The sequence below is a fragment of the Columba livia genome, chromosome Z (genome assembly GCF_036013475.1).
Source record: "Columba livia isolate bColLiv1 breed racing homer chromosome Z, bColLiv1.pat.W.v2, whole genome shotgun sequence".
NCBI lineage: Eukaryota > Metazoa > Chordata > Aves > Columbiformes > Columbidae > Columba > Columba livia.
In genome coordinates this window covers 84,782,841-84,806,728 of record NC_088642.1, presented here as the reverse complement: position 1 = coordinate 84,806,728, position 23,888 = coordinate 84,782,841, and the positions used below count along the sequence as shown (strand labels likewise).

Genomic DNA, 23,888 nt, shown 5'->3' with positions numbered 1-23,888 from the left:
CATGGCAGAGTAGGGTCGCGATAGATTTTTTGTTATTAGCTCAAGGACATGGGTGTGAAGACTTTGATGGGATTTGTTAAATAAATTGCTTAGTGGTTGAGGGTTTTTAGGATGGTTGTTATCAGTAGTGAAAACAGGACTGATCATTTTGATGATTGTTGTGGTTGTGTTACTAATGTTGCCACGCATGATTTCTCTGCTGCAAAGGGCCCTGTAGTGGACAATGAGGGCAGCATTTTTAGCACAAATACAAAAAGGGGGAATTGTGGGAAACTGCAGCGGGTCTGTGGAATCCTTGACAGAAAATATGAGACTAGAGATCAGCCTTGAGATATTAAGATTTGCCCTTGAGAAGGATGGGAGTAAAGGAGTATCTGGAGAGAGGAGAGATGTATCCGTGAGAAAGAAGGGGATAGAAGAATAACATGGATGATAGAAAAATTAACCAATGAGATGTTAGTGCTGCAACTTGTAACCAATAGTGAAAAGACACATGAACTGGTAGAATTGTATAAAAATGCACTTGTAGCAATAAATGGCATCCATTACTTTCATCTTGAAAGAACTTGGTCCATGTCGCTTGTCCGTCTCAACCACGACAGATGTCGTATTTCCCATGCCGCATGATTCACCGTAGGCCTACTTTCCACTTTTTTTCGAGCACCCAGCTTACCTTCGCTAGCACTGGTAGCCCTCTCGCATCTTCACTTCCAGCGATCATCTTCGATACGAAGTGTCACATCAGGGTCACCAGAATGTTGCTTTCCATGCAAGAGACAGAACCTGACACATCAATATGATGTTCACAGAGTTCAACTTTATTGTCTGACCGAGCTAGCTTTATACCAAATGCTACCCTGTCCACACACCTTGCAACAATATGATTGGTTACAGCATGTGCTATACAGTAACATGATTGGCTGCATGTACTGTCCACGCGCTCTGCACACACGTCGGCAATTGCTCATTGGCTGGTACCTTCTAACAGGATTCCTTTTGTCTCTTTTATCTCCGGCTTCACCTCCTAGCCAGGCTGGTGATGTCCCCATCCCCCCCAGAAGGAGCCCTGCCACTACACCCCCAGACCAGCCTCTTGCTGCTGGCACTTCTCCTGGGGTTGAGGGCCAGTTCTGCTCCAGGTTTCTCACTCCAGAGCCACCCCCGCTGCCCAGCTCTGCCCTGTCACCAGGATACTTGCTGTGACACATCTTCCCTCCCTCTCTCCCTCAGAAATTTGGGAGCTTCCTCACCCAGAGTGACTTCATCGTCACAATCTTGAGGAACATCACACACCCAAGAGTCTCTCAGAGCCTGCCACTTGCCAGCATGCTGGAAATTGCACTGAGAGACTTGGACTCGCAGCAGACCACAGCAAGCAGTGTGGCGCTGGCGAGAGAAGTTTGCTTGTCCAGCTCTGTGCTTCCAATGTCTTCTTCCCCTGGCCAGGGTGCTGCGGTATGGAGCTCCGGACTGTTGCACCTCTGTGTCTTAACAGGCAGCCATAGGCCTCCTCCAGGGACAGGCCTACAAGGACACCGGCACCATGACTGTCTTCACCAAGGTGGGCCTGGTGGCAAGTGCTGCTCCTCTGAGGGCAGGCAGGGGGAAACTGGGCTGCGTGCATGAGGCAGACGGTAGAGGGAAGGCCCTCTGTGGGTGCTGCTGCCTGCCACCAGGGCTGTGACCAGCCCTGGAGCCTTGTCTCAAGCTGCCCAGGAGCTCTGCTATCTGCGTCAGGCTCTCACTCTACTGCCCACCGCCTTTCAGCTCCTGGACTGCACTGACTTGGGTCACATCACTGATCACATCCTGTCCATCCTCCAGTGCCACCTGCAGAGTGAGAGCTTGCTGCTGTGGAGGATGGCAATTACATGCCTCATCACACTGTCTCAGAGGCCTGAGAAGGTAAGCAGGAGCAGCTGGGCACAGTGAAGCTGCCCACCTGGCACTGGGCTGCAGGCGGTACTGTGTGCAGAGGCTTTTTCTGGTTTTGCCAGGAGCTGGGAGCGGTAAGAATGACACTCACAGACCCTGCTGCCCTGCTCAGTCGCCCCAAGCACTTCAGGCCCAGCCCTGGGCTGCACTGCTGGCAGAGAGATCTCTGCCCCACTGGTGCTGCAGCCTCTACATGCAGGGTGGTTTTGCCAAGGTGGTCCTTGATTGTGCCACAAAATGAGATCACAGGTTTCTCATAGGCAGCAGCTCTGCAAGGCCTGCTGTCAGAGGTCACACAACACCGGCAGGATGAAGACTGCAACACCAGGACGGCAGCCCTGACTGTCCTTGGCAACACGCTCTGCCTGTCGGACAGGCAAACAGCTATTCTCGTTGCTCTACAGCTGATGGAGATGCTCCTGACACTCTTTGAAAACGTAAGGTGGCAGGAGAGCAGAGGCCTGTTTAGCATGCTGGGGTGGAGGGGGGGTGGGGGCAGGGCAGGCAGGTGTGCGTGGCCTGGGGCTGGTGTGTCCCTCTCTGCATGTGTTCACTGGCCCTTGAGTTCTTTTGCTTGCTGCAGAGGGAGAGCAACCAGGATTTGTCTCCTCACCATGGGCTTCGAGGAGTCAAAACTGAGGTCCTCCCCTTCTTCCTCATCTCCTCCTAGGAGATCGTGTGTGAGAGCGCTCCATCCTGCTCTTCAGAGATGCGATGAAGGTTGCAGTCAGCACCCACAAAGCACAGATGAGGAAGGACATGCAGAAGAGGCTCATGCCCCTGTTCTTCCACCTGCATGACAAGGAGCACAGCATGGCTCAGGTGGAGATTTCTGAGCCCTTTGAATGTGCCTCAACTGGGGACTGACCTCCAGCATCCCTGAGGAGGGCTCAGAGCTCCTCCCTGCCTGCAGCCACACAGCTGGCAGCAGCTGAGAATTTGGGCAGGGGCATTTCCCTTGCCTGCCCTGCCTGATCCAGTATAGCTCAGTAGCAGGGCGCAGCCACAAAGACCTAAGCCCTGGGGCCTCTGTGGGCTTCACAGCAGTGTCTGCGGTAGTCTGAGGCCCTGACCCTTCCTTGCCCAATCTGCTCTGCCCAGGGACCCCCAGATCCTGTCCCCTGGGTGGCAGTGCCATCTCCCAGTCTCTGCTGGTCTGAAGGCCTCTTGGGATGCCATCCTGGGAGCTGCCAGGCTCCTGAAGTGGAGGCAGCTCAGGAAGCTGCTAGAGACACAGCAGACACGGAGAGCTGGCGAGTGCCTGGTAAGGACGGCCATACAGTCTCACACGCAGCCTGGAGAAGCCGCTCTCCCGCAATTCCCTAGTGCATGGGGCTAGCAGCTGCGCCACTGCCCTTTGTGCCAGCACAGTGCTGCCTGCACCACACACAGGTTCCTTTTCACTCTGGAGTCCAAGCGTGTTGACGGAGCCCCAACCCAGCTGAGCCTTGCCAGCAGGGTGCCATCGCAGGGAGCACTCAGCCCCATGCTTCCTCCAAACCCCGGTGCCAGCCAGCTGCATGCTGGGCATCATGGGTGTCTGGCCAGCAGAAGGCAGGCAAGGCCAGTCCTGGGCTTCGGGGAAGGCTTTGCGTCAACCCTCTCCCCTGGTGCTCTCACCAACTCACGGAGGACAGCAGCAGAGTGGAGGACTACCTGCACCAGAGCCTGCCATACCTGCAGAGCCCACAAGAGCCTTTGCATGAGGTGGCCGTCAGGTTCCTGGGTGAGCCACAACCCTGCCAAGGGACTCTCCCTGCCCCACGGCAGCTTAGCTCCAGCCACAGCTGCTGCCAAATCTGCTAGGCAGCTGAAGAGCCCTGACTGCCCCATGTGGGGCCCACGGGGATCCCTGCTGCCCTTTTGCACCTGGACTTGCACATGGGCTCCTAGTGGGAGCTTTGCTGGGTCTCTTGCAGCCTTCTTGGGCTTTACATTCAGGGTACCACCCTGGGCTCAGCCTTGCCCAAATGGAGGAAGATGCATGGCTAGGCCCATGGGGCTGGTGGCAGGAAGCTGGGTCTCTAGAAAGGCCGTGTGACGGGCTGTGTGTGCCTAGGGCTCATTGGGCGCCAGCAGGCAGATGTGTGCCAGAAGAAGCTCCAGGTCATCTACAAGGGTAAGTAAGGACAGTGGGGTACCTGTGGGGGTTGTCAGGAAGGAGGAAATACCCCAACTCCTGCCCCAGCCCAGGAGGGCTTTACTCCCTGTGCGGGTGAGGGTCAGTGTGGGCAGAGCAGAGAGGTACGTTGGACATTGGCGGCCATCACCCTTGGGAAGATCCCAACAGCCCTGCCTTCCTCCTGTCCCTGGGGAGAGCTGGGGGGGCAGGGGTGACCCTGGCTGGAGGAGCTCCAGAGGTCACCACAGAACTGGGCTCTGACCTCAGCTCTGTTCCTTTTCATCCCAGCCCTTCAAGACCAGGCAAACGACAACAGCCTCTCAGTCTCTTCCCTGGCTTCTCAAACCCTGCTGATCTTGGAGTCTGCAGTGAAACAGCCTCCCTCTGGATTCCGCCTGCAAGCACTGTTCTACCAGCTCCAGAGGGCATGGAGGAGGGGGAGGACCCCTGCCCTGGGAAATGGCTGACAGTGCTGCTGGAGCTGTGTACAGAGGTGGTGCCATGAAGCCTGAAGAAGAGGCCAAAGGCTGTGGCAGCGCAGCGAGAGGAACACTTGGTGGTTGGTGACCCAGGAAAGAAATGGGCATCCTGTAGGATGGAAGCAGAGGCCCTAGCCCAGCCAGCTTGCCTGTGTCCCCCAGCCATTGATAAAAAGACTGTGGAACTCCACGTGCCGTTTGAGCTCCTCTTCCCCACCCCGGCCTGCCCTGACAAGTCCCAGACACCCGAGGGATGCCTACACTGCCAGGTCCTGCACATGACCCTGTGGAACCACGCTGCTCCCCAACACCCCTAGAGAAGCCTGCTGGGCCCCCACACACCCCTGCAGAGCCTTGCTGCCCCCCAGACAGCAAGCTGCAGCTGAGAGAAAGCCAACCATCCCCAAAACACCTTCTCAAGAAGGCACGGCAAGCAGAGCGGGCAGCTGTCAACAAGCTGGCAATCACCCACAATGCTTCAAGGGCAGGTGCAGGCCCAGCTGCTCCGCCCCTATTGCCAGACATTCTCATCCCCTTAAAATGGATACTTTGTCAACTACTTTCCAAGCCCTGTGACACTCTGTTCTATGAGAACTTAGGGAATGCTCAGCAGGGGCAGCTTAAGGCAAGGTGGTTTCCCTCGTGGCCTGGCTCCATTCCAGCATTTCTATTAAGACTAGTAACATTCCAATATGACGAGCACCTGGCAGGTGGTGAGCTTGCTGCTCCAGCCAAGGAGTGTCACTGCCCAGACAACTAGGCAGTGTTCACACACTTCGCTGCAGTGTAGGTCAGAAGTGAGAGGTTCAGAGGTCATTAACCCCATTGCCTGTTTGCCCAAGTGCACACGGCCTGGCTGGGCCACAGTTTATTGACTTCACAGCACCTGGTACGGCACTGTGGGTTAGACCTGTGACCCAAGCAGTGCTGATAACACACTGTTTGGCTGCTGCTGAGCAGCATTTGCACAGCTTCAAGGCCTTCTCTGTGTCTCGTTCTGCTGCCCCAGTGAAGAGGTGTGGGGGGGTGCATAAGCGGTTGTGGGGGAACACAGCCAGGCAGACCACCCCAGCTCCCCAAAAACATATTCCATGCCACATCATGCTGTGCTCAGCAACAAAATGGGAGAGGAGTGGGCTTCAGGAGGTTGGCCAGCTTTCCTTGTCAACTTTTTGGCCTTAGGCCTACCCCTGGGTGGGGCTAGGCACTTGCCTCTTGCCTTCATATTACTTGCTTTCCTTTCTCTTCTTTCTCTCTCCTTCTGCTTTGGCTTTGCTCAGGAAGTGATTTTCATCTTGACTCAGCAGGTTGCTTGCTTTTACTCTCCCCATCTCCTTCCCCCAAGCCAAGCGAGTGGCTTTGTGGAACTTCTGCAGCATACGGGGGTTAACCCTCAAGACAAAGGTAGCCTGCTTTCTTTCAGTCATTCAGTCTTTGCAAGAGTCACATGTGGAAGGGCTGCTGTATTTGCAGTGAAATTACTCAATGGTTTTCATAATGACTGTGTTCATCAGAACACAAGGAGCCATTAATTGGCTGATGCAGAATAGAAGATGACAATCCCTCTATTAGAGACATCTACCAGAAAGTAAAACACCCTCTGTCCTGCCCAAAAGGAACAGCCCTATACTCTGTCCCCGAAGCATCCTTCGTCATTTTATTCAGCAGAGAGTTGAACCTTACTCTGTTAAATGTAGGTCACTTTATTTTGGGAGAGATTTAATCTCTCTGTGAGCATTCCAAAGGAATAAGATGCTCCACTAGTCCTTTTTCTTTTTTTTGCCTTATGGCAGAAAGGCAGAAGGCCTGGCCAGGGAATGGCTGAGCACGACAAAGGCGGCCCTCAGCTCCCTACCTTAGCAGAGCCAGCCCTGCGTGTCTGCTCTTCAGCTGCTTCGGGATGCCCCACGGGGGTGGGGTGGGGCCGCCCGGCGGCTGGAGCGGGACGGTCCCGTGCCGCGGGCAGCGCGAGCGCGGCGGGAGGGGCCGCCCGGTCACGGCAGGCCGGGCCGCGAGGCATGCTGGGAGCTGTAGTCTCCCAAGGGTCGCGAGCAAGGTGACGGCTCATGCGCGGCCGTCTCCGGCGGCTGTCGGGGCAGCGGCTTCCCCGGTAGGCTCGGAGGCTGTTTTCCGCCTGTGTAGGGACCGGGCACGATGAAGCCCGTTCCTGTCGGCAGCGGGACAGCTGCACGAACCCTCGCCCCATGGCTGCATTCACTCCCCAGAGCCCTCTCCGCCTGCCTCCCAGCATGCACGGCGCCTCCCGCCTGTTCCGCTCACCTTGCACGGTGATTGGCCCCTTGGCCGCCGCGGCCAGGAGATTTGAAAGGTAACGGCTGCGCTGGGAGGTGGCTGTCGAGGCGGTGAGTGCTGTTCGTGGTCCCTCACTCCCCGCAGACCCCGGTGCTGGTCAGAGACCTTGGGGCTTCTCGCTTTTCTCCTAGCGGCAGGGTCCGGGGGAGGCCGGGGACACCCGACGCCTCTCGCCTCGCAGCCCGGGGGTCCGGACGGGTCCGCAGCGGAGTCGGGCTGCGGGCGGCGTGAGAGCAGCGCCCAGTGCTGCTCGCCAAGGGAGAGGGTCGCTGCGGTGTGTCCACTGTGGAGGAAACCGGCGGAGCCGTTATTGTTACTGCTGCAAAGCAGCCGCCCGCTCTGGCTGCCAGGCGCAGGCGGGGGGGCCCTGGAAGCCGCTGTTGTTCGGTCTGACTCCCCTCGTTAATTTGCTGCTGGGCGTGCAGCACTTGGCTGGGAAAGCAGGTCGCCCCACCGCTGGCGCTGCAGCGAATCTGCAAAATTCAGATTCTGCAGGTCTGCTCAGAGTGGAAAAGCATGAACACTGGCTATGCTTTCTGCTTGCAGGTGCTGAGAAGAACTGCAGGGCCCTGTTCCTCTCAGAATGGCTGTAGGGGACTATGATGAAATTCTCAAGTACTATGAGTTACGTGAAACTATCGGAACAGGTAGGTATAATCTGTGAATGCGAATGGGTATGTACAATCTGTCTAACATTATAGTATTTCTCAGAGTAAAGATTAGTTGTTATTGTAGCATATATAGGTCGTGTTTCATGTGTGTATTTTGGGGGCATAACTTTGAAAATGTAATTGGAAGCTGGTAGCAGTAGTCATCTTTCCTCTAATGAAGACACTGCACACTGTGCATATTAGATACTGCAGTGTAACTGGGCTCATAGACAAGAAAGCATGTCATCACACTGCACTTTAAATGTCTCCTTTTTGAATTCTAGGTGGATTTGCAAAGGTAAAACTTGCACGACATCTTCTCACCGGTGAAAAAGTTGCAGTAAAAATCATGGACAAACTTGCTCTAGGGGTAAGCCAAAAGATACTTAAAAGTTGATAGCATCCTCTGCTGCTCTTGTGGAGTTCTCAAGAACACAGTGGTTTGACATGTCAAAATGGTGCCTGCTTGTTCTGTTGGCTATTGATGAATGCTGTAGAATTGGTGGCCTTTTAACAGAAGGCCACCAATTTTGTGCCTCTTATATAGAGGGCAGCATTCTCTGGCTGTAAAATTGAGAAAGTTAAAGATTATTACAGTAGTGCAAACAGAATGCTGATGAGAATATTATCTATTTATGTCTGTCCCTCTGGGTTTTGCTGGCCAGTGTGCCAGAACTGTAGGGGAGTAATGGCAGAGCTGTTGCTGGATTGAATTTGAGAAGTTGAATTGTATACTGTCATATACATTCTGTGAAAGTTAGTGTTGCACAATGCTCTGATGCTTATTGTGATGTACAGGCTGTCCAAATAATTTGCATTTTTGAGCTTTTTGTTGTGGTCTCTTAGGATGACTTGCCTCGTGTTAAAATTGAAATTGATGCCATGAAGAACTTGAGTCACCAGCATATTTGCCGGTTGTATCATGTAATAGAGACATCCAAGAAAATATTCATGGTCTTAGAGGTAAGAAGTGGTGTTTCTCGCATGGAAAAGGTTCCAGGTTTTAGCTGTAGTGGCAGATAAGAGTTCATATGAAACCATGTTAAAAAATTGTCTCAATGACCACTGTGTTCAAGATGCTGTAGTTTAAAAATGAAGCTGGTAATGTGTTCTCTATTCTCTCTTATAAAAGGTGCTCTTTGCTGTTTACAAAAAGTGAAATAACTTTAATTCCTACGTCTCACTTTAGTAATTTTAAAATGGCATCAGCAGGATATTCAGGACCCCAGACCTCCTGTGTGGTTGTCACCTCCTTAGCAATTTGTGTCGCCTGTGATGTTAGTGTGATGCATTTGTTGCAACACGTCAGGCAAGGGTCAAATTCCTCTGCATGTTTGGTCTGCTGCAGTGCTGGCCTACAGCATGCTGTGGGGCACTTGGGCACTCCTCTGGTAAAGCAGAAGGAAGGGAAGTGTGTTCTCTAGTTTCTGTCCAGTGCTCTTGTTGTTTAGATTTCATTACTGTGTTATAAATGCATTCTCTTTTTCCTGTCTTCATGCAGTACTGTCCTGGAGGAGAGCTGTTTGACTACATAATTTCGAAGGACCGCCTTTCAGAAGAGGAAGCTCGTGTATTTTTTCGTCAGATTGTTTCAGCAATTGCATATGTTCACAGTCAGGGATATGCCCACAGGGATCTCAAACCAGTAAGCCTGAATAGTAGTCAGATTTGCTTAAATAATGATGAACACTGATTTTTATTTCTCCGTTGGAGGTCAGAGTAACTTATACCGTCTCTATTCTCTTGTGCTTAGACCTCTTTGTCCAATACCTTCTGAAAGTGTATTATTTCTGCTTGCTACTATGTTTCTCAGTGACTGTATCTGAGGAAAGATTCTTCTCAAAGAGAGACAGAACAATACACTCTGGTTGGGAGTGGAGAGAAGACACGGATCTGACTTTCAATGTTGCTTAGGCATTTTTATTATCCCACTTACTCTGGCTTGTACTTGGAGGGAGTCTTTATGGTGCCAATCTGTTGTGCAAACTGTTCTGTTTTCACGTCCAAAGCAAAATGTGACACTAATACTTTAAACAAGTGATGGCTAGACAGAGTTTTGGGGGAGACACATGGTACTGGACTCATTGTGTGGCTTTTCTGTCATTGCAGAGTTTAAGCATAGGTTTAGAGAATGGAAGACTTGAGTCCATTTCTCCTTGAAGAGGTCAGAAATCTGCATTTTCAGAAATGCTGATGTTTCTCAGAAAAGCAAATTCTTAGTGCACAGGCATTTTCTTAGCTCATGAAATCTGTCTCCAAAAAACTTTTCCTCAAACAAAGTGTTACACGTACCTTTTGGAAGGAGTTGCCTTGTGGCTAGAGAGCTGATAGATTCATAGTGTCATGTCATAGCTTGGATGGGAAGTGAGTTCTAGAGGCTTTTGCTTGAACCTCCTGCTCAAAAGCAGTGTCAGATCTGGCTTCCTAGGGCTTTATCCAGTCACATATTTGACTTCTCCCAAGGATGAGGAGGTGCAATTTCTGGGCAGCCTGTTCCACTCTCCACTGTCCCTATGAGGAGAAACACTTTTCCTTATTTCCAGTCTGAACATGTCTTAATGTGTGTTGTCTGCACTAAAAGGCTACCCTGAGGTGTCTGCTTAGGATTTCTTGTCTACAGGCTGAACAATTGTTTCTCCATCAGCCTCTCCTCACTAAGAGAGTGCTCCAGCCCCCAAGCAGACCAGTGGCCATCCACTGAGCTTTCCTCAGTTAATGTCTTTCCTGTGCTTGGAGGGCAGAAGCCAGATGCACTGTTCAAGCTGTGCTGAACAGAGAACTTGAGTAACTTACCCCAGACTACAAGCTGTTCTCCTTTCCATACAGTCTATGATGTTGCTGGCCACCTTTTCTGCCAGAGCACACTGTTGCCTCGCATGCAGCGTTCTGTCTAGCAAATCCCCACTGCCAGGCCCTTCTCAGCAGATAAGATCTAGTATTCCCCATCTGAAATATGGGATATATTCATCAGCAACCAATCGCAATCTCTAGAGGAGAGCTTTAGCTAAATACTAGCTGCTAATGACAAGAAGAAATAAGGTGAAAGAAAACGTGGTTTATTGGGTTATGGAAGCATTCATTACTACTTTCTCTTTCACCAGGAAAATCTGCTGATTGATGAGGAGCATAATTTGAAGCTAATAGACTTTGGACTTTGTGCAAAGCCAAAGGTAAGTGTATCAGTTGCTTTCAAAGAGTTGAGCTGAATCAGCTACTGAACACACATAAAAGAACGCATGTGTGACTTCGGAGTGCAACGCTGAGACCCAAAGAACCTCAATTTGAGCTGTTTGCATAGTTGTCATCTGATCTCTAATTACTTGGTAGGGCCTTAACTGTCTGAGATGGTAGTTAACTGTGTGTTATGCCCAGACTGTTAGATCATTTTCTGCTTTTACACTTAATCTTTTATCATAATCTAAGGCAGAGATCACCTTGTATTTATAGCACCTGCTCTTGCATATAAAAACCCATAAGATAAAACTTATGTTGGTGTGTGTTTTTCCTTAATAAGCTTCAATTATGTATGTTTTTTTTCAGATGTAATTTTTGCATGTATATAGAGATTGTGGATTGATTAAATAGTTTATTCCGGTTATATTTACAAATGGTTGTACTGAGTTGTTTCCTGAGCCTAAAATTGGTTTCTAGGAGCCCTTTCAGTTTGTCAGCTTAACATGTGAGGTGTGTGCTGTTGAGAAACAATTTAATAGGAAGATGATCTTACTGATCCAAAGACAGTTACTTGTCCTCGGATCATTTTACTTAAGTTAGCATCTTGCAGGCAATCAAGACTATTAGACTATCATCTTGGTGGTATAATGTTGTCTTATGCTGGTCTGCTTAGAACAAAGCCCAGGCAAAGTTATAACATGGTGTTAACAAGGAGGAATTTCTAGTGTTTCTTCATCAATTATTCCATTAATATTGGTACAAATAACCAGCTAACCTCATTCCCAGTAGCTCTTGGTTCACTTCCTCCCAAGTTCCCTCTCTCTTCGCAGTCACAAAGGAAAGTGTTCTTATCAGAGGAGCAGCTGCAGAAAAGCCTGTTAGGATAACAGATGAATGAGCAGCTTGAGATCTGCATGTTTATAGGATGCTCATGGTCTTAGACAATTTTTGCCTAGTGAAGGCCTATATTATATCAAAGCAAAATATAAGGGGAATGTAGATGCACAGCAGAGGAAAATGAAGCCTCTGAGGCTGCTAACATGTTGTTGCTGGAAGACTTAAGCTGTATGAAAGCCAATGCTTCTGTATGATTGGGGTTTTTTTATTACTCTAGGGTGGCCTTGATTACCATCTTAACACATGCTGCGGAAGCCCAGCATATGCAGCACCAGAGCTGATTCAGGGCAAAGCATATATTGGCTCGGAGGTATGTAACACAGTTTTGTATTATTTTTTTTTTTCACCTGTGTATTTAAAGGTGATGAGGTTCAGATATGCTCACTTGGTTTCTTTTCTGAATGCCACTGGATAACATTGCTTTGATAGTTCTCAGAAGTCACAGTGTGGAGTCACACATGGTGCTCTTGGCCACAGATCATGCAGCTGGCTAGTTTGTCTCTGACGAGTCCTTTGCTGTCTCCGTTAGTTGCTCCATATTTTAGTGGCCTACAAAACAGTAACTTGAACTTCTTTCTACTGCACATTCTTTGAAGCAGCAGTTTGTTATTCCCCAACTCCTGTAAATTTTTGTGTGCCCTCGGTATCTTGTATGCTTTACCAGGATTGTCTTTGTCTTGAAATTTGTGTATCAAAACTTGGTGTCTTTGTACTGCACAGTGTAGTGAAATTTGAGAGAATAAAAAAGGTGGCATTTATCCATCTTTGATTCCACGTTGGAAACACTAGGAGCTGCTGGTTGCCTTTGTCATCCAAAATGCTGCAGTCACGATCCCCTCAAACTTTCTAAGTTGCTGTGCTGTTGCAGTCAGTCTTTTTTCTTTTTACATGGCTTTGCATTGCTGTCCCCAACCCTTGGCCTCTAACTCCTGCTTGCTTTTTTTTTTTGTTTTGTTTTCCATGAAGTTCAGTGCTTTTCAAGCCCCTTTTTCTTTACGGTCCAAGTGGGAATTACAGTATGAGGTTGTATGAGCAGGTGTACCTTGTCATGCCTATACAAAGAAGAAGCAGTAGGGCTCTGAAGTTGACTGTAACTGTGCTGACAGCTACTGTAGTCTGTAATATGTTACCATACGAAATCCATTGTGTTGAGTTTGATTTCATTTTTACCAGTGAAATCCTTGTAGATTGATAGTAATGCAGCAGTTTGGTGGTCTAAGGAGAGGATATTGGTGCTCTAGCTTGCTCTAGCTTGACTAAATTGAACATTGAATTTGGGTTCTGTGCTTTCACTTGGAATATAAGAGTTCTGTCCAGAATGAAGTAGCCTACTTTTCATTAGGTGTACGTATGTGAGCTTTGCCAAAGAGGACAGTATTACCTGTCTGTAAGCCATTTTAGATAGATCACGGTCATGAACTTCGACTTGCTTTTATTTTTTAGGCAGATATTTGGAGCATGGGAGTACTGCTGTATGCTCTGCTGTGTGGCTTTCTCCCTTTTGATGATGACAATGTCATGGCTGTCTACAGGAAGATAATGGTAGGTATTGATGGTGCTAGAATACACTAGGAACAGACATTGGTAATCATTATGAGAGGCCTTTGCTTTTCTGATGGCAGAACCTGTTCAGCCATGCCTTGGGCAAAAGGGCATATCTGCTGAATTTTGTTACACCTTGCTACTTTTCCTATCAATATTTTTTGTGGGTTTATTTCCATCCTCAGTCTGTCTTTGCTGTACTCTAGCTCAGTTCTATAACATGGTAGGAAATTGATTTTCAGGAGAAGCATGGATTTTTGTTTCTGAGTCTTTATCTGGCTTCTCACTATATAGTATGGAATAGAATTGAAAACATTTTATTTGATTTACCAAAAATAATGTTCTTAAATGTCAGCTATTCTCATGTCTAGGAAAAGCAGCATTTTGCATTTGCTATCATGATTTTGTCCTCCAAAATGAGGAGAAAATGTAAGGCAACCTAATCAAAAGAAAAGGTTGAATAAACAGTAAGCAATAGAATTCAGTAGATGGTTCTGTTTCCCTGTAAAATCCTCCTGGGGCGTCTGAACAGCTGCAGGTTCACATCCCACACATAACCCTACCAACCACTTCTAAGCTGCCGTAAAATTTTGTTGGTAAAGCTTCCACTAAGTGAGTGGGGTGAGGAGTAGCTGTGTTGGGTAAGGTCTTTGGCTTCCTTTAGCTCTTCTTCGCTCCCTCACCCAGAGTCTGATGTATTAAAAAAAACCAAACCAAAACAAACAAACAAAAAAAAACCTAAACCAGGGTGCTCAAGGACCGCTCTGGTAGGAGGCAACAGACAGCCGATCTGCACAGGGAGTGACTTGGAGTGTTTAAGTCAGAGCTCTATAAAGTGCAGGACTGGTTCATCAAACAGCATGGAATTTTAGTCTGGAATTGGGGTGGGCTTGAGCACCTTGACAGAAGATCTGTAGGAACCTCAGTCTGAGTTGTTGAAAAGAACTTGAAAAAAAGGAAGCAGTGGCTAACTGATCCAAGGAGATCAGGTAAAAATGCTGATACTCAGATGAGTCACTGTTAAAATGTTATGACTGTCCTACTTGCATAATCATAGAGTATCTTGAGTTGGAAAGGACAAACAAAATGCAAATTACGTGTGGTACTTGACTTGGGTTTGTTTCAGAGTAAAGCTATGTTACAAAAGAGCCTACAAGCTATTTATAAATAGCTCATTAGTAGTGTCTGTAAAGATGTAACTTAAATTCTTTAACCTGTGACGTCAAAACAATACATAGTCTGCTTAGAAATGTTGCATACAAGCCAGGCGTTTTGTTATTGACGCACTTCTTTGTAGAAAGAAAACTACCATGATAAATTGATAGTAATGCTATTTCACAATGACTGGTTACTGTTTTTTATTTATTTTTCTCCATTTTCATTGAGAAGGAAATGATCCTCTATGGTGAATTTGGTTTGTTTTTTGCCTACTGTTGTACCTCAAGTCTGAAAGCCATTTTCAATTTTCTTCTTATCAAGAATTATAAAAGTGTCAGTAAATAATATGATGGAAACTTACCTGTTAGATCTGCAACGTTTTTCCTGTCTACAGTGAGTAGAGATCTAAACTCTATCATTAGATGTAACCTAAATATTGAGGATGATTTATTGTTAGTGTATGAAAAGTAGTGATTTCAATGATTGTTCCTATTTCAAAGTGTTAATATAATTTGTTGATGCTCCCAACATATTTGCATTTCTAAAACATCAATATCAAGTTGATAGGATAAAACAAAGCAATGGGTAAGGAGCAGTTTAGCTGCAAAAGTGGACTGAGCTGGAAATGTCACACAAGCTGAGTGGGTGGAAACCTCAGCTAATAATTCAAACATGGCGTTTTCCCTACTAATACAGCTGAGGTTTAGTACTACCATTAAATTTATCCAAGTGTTTCTTAAAACTTAGTTTGCATGTGCCTGCTGTTCTTACTTTTTGTCCACAGACATCATCCGAGTAATATAGCAATTCTTTTCGAGCTAGCTGTTCAAGGTTCATTCTAAATTGCCTTCTTTTCTGCAGAGAGGAAAATACAGTATTCCAAAGTGGCTCTCTCCTAGCAGTACACTACTGCTTAACCAAATGCTGCAGGTAAAGGCATTGCTTCTGTTCAATAGGTCTATGAATACTATTGCATAGGGCAAAACGTTGATACAATGAAAGATTTAAACATTCAGTGTTGAAAGAAGTTTAGTTCTAACAAATTTTTGAAGAAAAACTTAGTATTACCTTCTGCTGAAAATTCTTTGAGAAGAGTGATTTTTGTATAGGAAATATTTAAACTTTGCTTAATGATGAAACAAAGTCTTCAGGCAGCCTGCATTTGCTTGTTCTTAATTGTGCTACATGAATAAAAGCTGTTTTATCAACCAAGTTAAACAGACTGAACATGTGTTTGAGTTACATAATAGGCTTGTGTGTTTGACCTTCCTTTTGGTGAAGCTATGAGACAGTATCCATTTCCATTTGAGCTTCTAACCTCCCTAAAATTCTGATTAGAAGACAAACTGTTTCTTCATTTATTCTCCATGATTGAAGTATCAGCTTGATTTTTATTGCTTACTAGGTGGACCCAAAGAAGCGAATTACAGTTAAACATCTATTAAGGCACCCTTGGCTCCTGCAAGGTTATTCTGATGCTGTTCAGTGGCAAAGTAAATACCCAGTAAGTACGCCTGTCAGATGAATATTACAGTATCTAATGTAATCTTTCTGGGCTTACTACTGTTCTCACAGCATGAGGGTGTGAAGACATTTCTCCAAAGATGAACTTTGAAGATGGTTCCTTCCTGATTCTTCTTGCTGTCCAAACATTATTACTTTCTCCTGATTTCTCTTGAGGAATTTCAAATGTGTTTTTGTTGTATTCTGCAGCTGGTGCATAATTTGCAAAATAACTGACTTCTCATCAAAATGTGAAAAATTTCTGTGTATGAATGAGCAGTTGTTTCTTTAGTCTGCTTGGTCAATACTTTACTAAAGGTGCAAAATGCAAATATTCTGGAGAGCATGTTAAACATCATTATGGCTTATCTTGTATCTAGTCCTCACTGAAAACTGATGGTTTGAATAAAAATTTTACCTCATTGAAAGTATGTTTGAGCCACGTCTCTGTCATTTTTTACTTGTGTAAGAGACTAAGGTAATATGGAGAGGAAAAAAAATCTAGCTGTCATCCGCAAGTTGTGAGAAGTTCCTGAATATTTGCAGGCCATGCCTGCCTTTGCCCACTGGATGCCACTGTTTCTCTAGATAAAGAAGATCTTTACTGCACTGGCATTGTCTAGTGCTGACTGGCTCTAGAAAAATGTGCATGTCTAGCAGCTTTGAATATTTAAGCAGAGATGAAAGTGTAGCATCCGTTCTACTAAAAACCTGCCAGGCTTTCTTATTTGAATTCACAGCTTCTTGCCTAGGAGAGGGCCAGACTGTGAAGTTGCTGAACTTGCATGAGTTTTTCAGTCTGTTCCGTATTTAGGTACAATGCTAACTATTGAAAATACGAGGTCTAAAATCAGGCCACTGGGCTTCACAACAGTGGCACAGTAAGATATGGTTTATGAGACTAATTGAAAGCCTTATGCTTCAAATATCTATTGTGTTCTTGCAGCTGGGACATCTTGATGAAGACTGTGTAACGGAGCTTTCTGTGTTTCATAAACAGAGCAGGGAGAGTATATTGGAATTAATATCAGAGGTAAGTAGTGTATATCACTAATTTACGGTAATTAAACATAGTAATGCTGTAAATAAACTTAATTTAAATTAATTTAAATGTAATAAACTGTTAATAAACAGGCTAATACTCATTTATTCTCAAATATGAAATTTCTAATACTTTTCAGAATTAAGGAGCCCTTTCAGAACTCCAGAATTTATCCGTAGCTACAGTTCTGAAGTTCTTTTTGTTTTGTTTGTTTTTTTTTTTTTTTTTTTTTTTTTTTTGTTTTGTTTTGTTTTGTTTTTTTTTTTCCTTTTTCTTCCTTAATTGTGCTTGTGGTGTTTCATAAACCTTGTGGTCACTTGCCATCATGGAAAAATCCTGAATCTCCTAAAGTTGAAATAGACTTTTAGAAATTTGTAGTTGAGCAACAGATGCCATTTGCTGCGTTAACTCTTTGCTTTGAAAAGGTTCAATAGCAACAACCAGTTGGATTATAAAATACATTTTTTTGGGGTTACTATTCTTGTTTTTTGAAAAAAGTTAATGTTTAGTCACTTTTGAAGACAAATGACAGAAGTTGAACTGACTACCTCTAGAAGAATTGTACGAATGTTAGCAATGATATTGCAAGCTGTAGAAGGGACTTAAAACATGATGTGTGCTCCAGGTTTAACCTGAATCTGAAAATTCTCCCTTGAAGCTGAATTTTTTGCTTCTTTGTACATGGCAGCAGTGACAGAGTTCTTTGCTTTAGAAGAAGTGTTAAGGTTTCCACATAACTTGTAGACACAGACTTCTAAAATGTGTATGATACTTAGGATGGATTTGTGGAGTTAATGCTACATGTTCTTCAGTTATAGGTAATTGTGTGAATAATCTGTCTACAAGGGAAAAAGTCCACATAGGTTTGTGGCATTTTCATAGTACTTCACTGCCTCAGTCTTTAATAGTAAGACCAGTAGAGCTCCAGGCACACAGCCCCCTGAGCCAGAAGGCAGGGACAGGGAGCAGAATGAAGCCCCGTAATCCAAGGGGAAATGGTTGGTGACCTGCTACACCATTTAGACAGACACAAGTCTATGGGGCTGGGTGGGATCACAGTATCACAGTATGTTTGGGATTGGAAGGGACCTCAGAAGATCATCTAGTCCAATCCCCCTGCTGGAGCAGTAACACCTAGGTGAGGTCGCACAGGAACATGTCCAGGCGGGTTTTGAATGTCTCCAGAGAAGGAGACTCCACAACCTCCCTGGGCAGCCTGTTCCAGTGCTCTGTCACCCTTACTGAGAAGAAGTTTTTTCTCAAATTTAAGTGGAACCTCTTGTGTTCCAGCTTGATCCCATTACCCCTTGTCCTATCATTGTTTGCCACCGAGAAGAGCCTGGCTCCATCCTCATGGCACTCACCCTTTATAAATATATAAACATTAATAAGGTCCCCCCTTAGTCTCCTCTTCTCCAAACTAAAGAGACCCAGCTCCCTCAGCCTTTCTTCATAAGGGAGGTGCTCCACTCCCTTAATCATCTTCGTTGCCCTACGCTGGACCCTCTCCAGCAGTTCCCTGTCCTTCTGGAACTGAGGGGCCCAGAACTGGACACAATATTCCAGATGTGGTCTCACCAGGGCAGAGTAGAGGGGAAGGAGAACCTCTCTGGACCTATTGACCACCGCCCTTCTAATACACCCCAGGATGCCATTTGCCTTCCTGGCCACAAGGGCACAGTGCTGGCTCATGGTCATCCTGTTGTCCACCAGGCCCCCCAGGTCCCTTTCCCCTACACTGCTCTCTAATATGTAATTTCCCAACCTATACTGGAACCTGGGGTTGTTCCTGCCCAGATGCAGGACTCTACACTTTCCCTTGTTAAATTTCGTCAGGTTATTCCCCGCCCAACTCTCCAGCCTGTCCAGGTCCCGCTGGATGGCAGCACAGCCTTCTGACGTGTCAGCCACTCCTCCCAGCTTAGTGTCATCAGCAAACTTGCTGACAGTACACTCTATTCCCTCGTCTAAATCGTTAATGAATATATTGAATAATATTGGCCCCAGCACTGACCCCTGAGGCACTCCACTAGATACTGGCTTCCAACTAGACTCCGCACCATTGACTACCACACTCTGGCTTCTCTCCTTAAGCCAGTTTGCAACCCACCTCACTACTCTAATGTCTAGACCACACCTCCTCGACTTAGCTGTGAGGATGCTGTGGGAGACTGTGTCAAAGGCTTTACTGAAGTCAAGGTAGACCACATCCACCGCTCTGCCATCATCCATCCACCTTGTTACATTCTCATAAAAGGCTATGAGGTTGGTCAAGCATGACTTACCCTTGGTAAAGCCATGCTGACTGCCCCTAATAACCCTCTTATCCTTGATATGCCTTGAGATGGCACCAAGAATAAGCTGTTCCATTACTTTCCCAGAGACAGAGGTGAGGCTGACCGATCTATAATTACCCAGGTCTTCCTTCTTGCCCTTTCTGAAGACTGGAGTGACATTTGCTTTCCTCCAATCCTTGGGCACCTCCCCCGTTTCCCAAGACTTGGCAAAGATGATGGAGAGCGGTCCAGCAATGACTTCAGCCAGCTCCCTCAGCACCCGCGGATGCATCCCATCTGGACCCATGGATTTATGGATGTCCAGACTATTTAATTGCTCCCTAACCCAGTCCTCATCGACTAAAGCAAACTCCTCCATTGACCTGGCTTCATCCGGGGTCTCAGGGGTGCAGGGCTCCCCAGGACAGCCTCCAGCAGAGTAGACAGAGACAAAGAAGGCATTCAGTAGTTCTGCCTTCCCTGTGTCTTCTGCCACCAGGGCACCCACCCCATTCATCAGTGGGCCTACATTGCCTCTGGTGTTAGTTTTATCTGCTATGTATTTGAAAAAGTTCTTTTTGCTGTCCTTGACCCCTCTCGCCAGCTGTAATTCTAAGGAGGCCTTGGCTATCCTAGCTGCCTTCCTACATTCTCTAACAGCAGCCTTATATTCTTCCCAAGTGGCCAGCCCCTGCTTCCATGACCTGTAAACTCTCCTCTTCTGCTTGAGCATACTCAACAGATCCCTATTCAACCACGCAGGCCTCCTGGCTCCCTTCCTTGACTTCCTGCGTGTGGGAATGCTCTGATCCTGAGCGTGGAAGAAGCAATCTCTGAATGCAATCCAGCTATCTTGGGCCCCTTTTCCTTCAAGCAGTCTTGCCCATGGGATTTCCCCCAGCAATTGCTTGAAAAGGCCAAAGTTAGCCCTGCTAAAGTCCAGGGTTGCAATTCTACTTGCTATTCTGTTCCTGCCACCCAAGATGCTGAACTCCACCTTCTCGTGGTCACTGCAGCCCAGGCAGCCCTCAACCTTTACTGCTTCAACCAGACCCTCCTTGTTAGTGAGGATGAGATCCAGCAGTGCACCTCTCCTAGTCAGCTCCTCCACCATCTGCATGAGGCAGTTCTCACCGATGCACTGCAGGAACCTCCTGGACTGTGGCTGGCTGGCTGAATGGTCCTTCCAGCAAACATCAGGGAAGTTAAAATCCCCCACAATAACCAGGGCCTGTGACTGTGAGGCCACACTCAACTGCCCATAGAAGGCCTCATCAACTTCCCCAGCCTGATCTGGTGGCCTGTAACAGAAGCCCACAACAGTGTCACCTGTCCCTTGATCCTGACCCATACACTCTCAACTCGCTCGTCATCCACTCCTGGGCAGAATTTAGTACACTGTAGTTGCTCTCTCACATAGAGAGCCACCACCACACCTGGCTGGCCTGTCTTTCCTGAAAAGGGCATAGCCATCCATGACCACATTCCAGTCATGTGAACTGCCCCACCATGTTTCCGTAATTGCCACCAGGTCATAATCTCCCGACCGAACACAGGATTCTAACTCCTCCTGCTTATTCCCCATGCTGCTCGCATTGGTGTACAGGCATTTCAGGGAGCGAGCAGAGCACACCAATTTCTCCCTAGGGGCACAGGAGGCCACCCGGTCCTCATCAGTTTTAGAATGCTGCCCCACTGGGACAAGCCCAGCTACAACCCCATCCCCCTTTGAGCCTCGTTTAAAGCTCTCCAAATGAGCCCAGCTAATTCCCGCCCCAGCATCCTTTTGCCCCTGCGAGATAAACCTTTCCCGCGTGACACTGTCCGGACTGATGTCTTATAAAACCAACCATTATCAAAAAATCCAAGCACCAGTCTTGGAGCCAACCATTAAGAGACTGAATTTTCCTATTCCATCCCGCATCGTCACTTGAAGATGGAAGGAGTGAAGAGAAGATCACTTGAGCCCCTGAGTCTTTCACCATCCTTCCCAAGACCTTGAAATCATTCTTCATTCCCCTCAGACTATGGGAAGCAGCTTCCTCCCCATCTGTCTGGAAGACCAGCAGCGGGTAGTAGTCTGTCGGGTGCACCAGTTTGGGGAGCTCTCTAGCAATATCCTTGATCCGGGCTCCAGGTAGACTACAAACTTCCCTAAGATGAGGGTCAACTCTGCATATTGGGCCCTCTGTTCCTTTCAGAAGGGAATTTCCTATTACAATCACCCTTCTTTCTTTCTTATCAGAGGCAGTCTTAAGTTGTGAAGTCAACCGCCTCTTCCTATGTGATCTTGTAGGCAGGCTTGGCACCACCTCATCACCTACCTCTTCTTCAAGATCCAGGGCCTCAAACCTATTACGGAGTGGCACCTGGGGAGACAAAGCAGGCAGGGAGGGGGGGCTGCCCCTGACGCCGAACCGGAATACGCTTCCAACCCTCGTCGTCTTTTAGGTCCCCTACCTCTGCCTGACAGCAACAAGGGTGGGGCCGTCTCAGGACTTCCGCCTCTGTCTGAGAGGGCAGGAGGTCCATCTCCTTTTGGGGGGTACCTCCCTGGGACCTTTCCGACTGGCACGTCAGGGTGTTACTCCACCAGTCGATCTCCCTTTCACACTCCCTGATGGTCCTCAGCGTCTCAACCTCCTCCTTAAGTTTCACAACCATGTCGAGCAGATCTTGCACCTGCTCACACCTCACACAGGTGGACTGCTGGCCTCCCTCCCCCGGCAGCAGCAGGCTCTGGCACTCCCTGCAGCCGGAGACCTGAACAGCCACTGTTGGGGACAGAATCTCCTCAGTCTGCGTAGCCACAGTCTGTTTGAGACAAGCTCTCCTCCTGGAGGCGATCATGGTCGTCAGCAGTCTGGGATGCTGGCAATAAGTTAGAGGGGCTGACAAGCGACAAGTGCTCTTTGCACCCTGCTACAAAAGCTACCACACCTGCTGCTGCAGCACAGTGTGGGTGGGACTCACCTGCTACACAAGCTGATTGCTCCTCCTTACACCTGGTGGTCGCTGTCCTCCCAAAGGCTTTTTCAAGGCAAGGGGAGGGGGTGTGGTCGCCGTCACCGTGGGAATGCCCCCCGCCACGTCAGCCACTCTCTCGCAATGGCTGCCGGGGCTGCTGGGATCGGGACTCGCCGGGAATCACGCTGTCCCTGTACGTTTCCCTCTGAGCTTCCTAATCTCGGCTGAACCTCGTGGTCGGCTGAACCTCACCGGCTCTGGCTCTCGCTGGGCTGGCTCCAATCAGCACTGGTGCTGATGGAGCTGTTGGAGGTGATCACCAAGCCACGTTCAACTATTTATGAGCAGTCCTTGGCTAACTGGGGACATCCCAGTTGACTGGAATTTTGCAAGTGTGACACCCATTTACAGGAAGGGCTGGAAGGAGAATTCAGGAAATTACAGACCTGTCGGTCTGACCCTGGTGCTGGGGAAGGTCATGGAGCAGATCATCCTGAGTGTCATCACATGGCACATACAGGACAACCAAGCCATCAGGCCCAGTCAACATGGGTTTATGAGAGGCAGGTCCTACTTGACCAACCTGATGTCCTTCTACAAGTTCACTCACTTGGTGGATGAGGGAAAGGCTGTGGATGTTTGTCTACCTGGACTTTACTAAAGTCATAAGTGGTGTTCCCAGGGCTCAGTTTCAGGGCCAGTTCCATTTAATATCTTTATGAAGTATCTGGATGAGGGGATCGAGTGCACCCACAGTAAGTTTGCAAATGACACCAAGTTCGGTGGGAGTGTTGATCTGCTGGAGGGTAGGAAGGCTCTACAGAGGGATATGGACGAGCTGGATTGTTGGGCTGAGGCCAGTTGTCTGAGGTTCAACAAGACCAAGTGCTGGGTCTTGCACTTGGGTCACAACAACCCCATGAACGCTGCAGGCTCAGGGAGGAGCAGCTGGAAAGTGCCCGGTGGAAAAGGACCTGGGGGTGTTGGCAACAGTGGCTGAACATGACCCAGCGTGTGCCCTTGAATCCTGGGGTCCCTTTTGGGCCCCTTATGACAAGAAAGCCCTTGAGGTGCTGGAGTGAGTTCAGGGAAGGGAACAGAGCTGGTGAGGGGCTGGAGCACAAGTGCAATGGGAGTAGCTGAGGGACCTGGGGGATTCAGCTGGAGAACAGGAGCTGACGGGAGACCTTCTGATCTCTGAACTGCCTGAAAGGAGCTTGGAGCCAAGGGGGGGTCGGGCTCTGCTTCCCAGGAACAAGCGCCAGGAGCGGAGGAAATGGCCTCAAGTTGTGCCAGGGGAGCTTGAGGTTGGATGTGGGGAACAATTTCTTCCCCAAAGGGCTGTGGGGCATTGGAACAGGCTGCCCAGGGCAGTGGTGGAGTCACCATCCCTGGAGGGGCTTAAAAGACATAAAGACGAGGTTCACATGGTTTATTGCTAGTGTTGGTTTAACAGTTGGACTTGATGATCTCAAGGGTGTCTTTTATGATTCTGTGTAGGACTTCTAACCCTTTATAGCTAATTTAAACTAATGGCAATATGCTGCAAACCTGTCAAGCATTGTGCCAACGTTCCTCACACAAGCAGAGCTGCAAAAAGTTTGTGCCACACATGGGGGAAGAATGAGGGGAGAGTTAAAAAAAAAATTGAGACTTTGAAATATTGGCTAAACTGAGTGAATAGCTTTGCCATTTACTTCAGTATATAGATTCTGGCTGCAGCTTTAGTTTTCGCTGCAGTGAGCATACTACAACCTAACTTGCAAAGAACAATGACCATAGTCTGTTTCTTGATCTCAAACACATAGTGTGGATAAGCTGAAGTCTGAA

At 47.7% G+C, this 23,888-nt stretch overlaps 1 protein-coding gene and 1 long non-coding RNA gene across 12 annotated transcripts in view; one reads left to right on the top strand and one right to left on the bottom strand.

Moving 5' to 3' along the window:
- Positions 1 to 797: 797 nt before the first annotated feature.
- LOC135577339 (uncharacterized) lies at positions 798 to 22,417 on the bottom strand. 2 transcript variants are annotated; one of them, XR_010469095.1, is made up of 3 exons: positions 22,065 to 22,417; positions 11,449 to 11,548; positions 798 to 10,445 (listed from the first exon to the last, which is right to left on the bottom strand). It is a non-coding gene; the product is annotated as an uncharacterized LOC135577339 (long non-coding RNA). The 2 variants fall into 2 exon arrangements; XR_010469094.1 differs by having other exon boundaries at positions 798 to 11,548.
- Positions 6,728 to 23,888, top strand: part of MELK (maternal embryonic leucine zipper kinase) — a 28,226-nt gene continuing 11,065 nt past the window's right edge. For 2 of the 10 annotated variants that reach the window (XM_065046613.1, XM_021300031.2), the window contains exons 1-11: positions 6,728 to 6,865; positions 7,396 to 7,496; positions 7,784 to 7,869; positions 8,346 to 8,462; positions 9,001 to 9,144; positions 10,601 to 10,669; positions 11,788 to 11,880; positions 13,014 to 13,112; positions 15,132 to 15,200; positions 15,676 to 15,774; positions 16,720 to 16,806. In XM_065046613.1, coding sequence (XP_064902685.1) covers positions 7,433 to 7,496; positions 7,784 to 7,869; positions 8,346 to 8,462; positions 9,001 to 9,144; positions 10,601 to 10,669; positions 11,788 to 11,880; positions 13,014 to 13,112; positions 15,132 to 15,200; positions 15,676 to 15,774; positions 16,720 to 16,806 — 927 coding nt within the window. In that variant the 5' untranslated portion in view covers positions 6,728 to 6,865; positions 7,396 to 7,432. Of the gene's footprint in view, positions 6,900 to 6,990; positions 7,237 to 7,395; positions 7,497 to 7,783; positions 7,870 to 8,345; positions 8,463 to 9,000; positions 9,145 to 10,600; positions 10,670 to 11,787; positions 11,881 to 13,013; positions 13,113 to 15,131; positions 15,201 to 15,675; positions 15,775 to 16,719; positions 16,807 to 23,888 lie in introns of those variants that run through there. The other 8 variants (XM_065046615.1, XM_065046612.1, XM_021300033.2 and 5 more) reach the window with 7 other exon arrangements.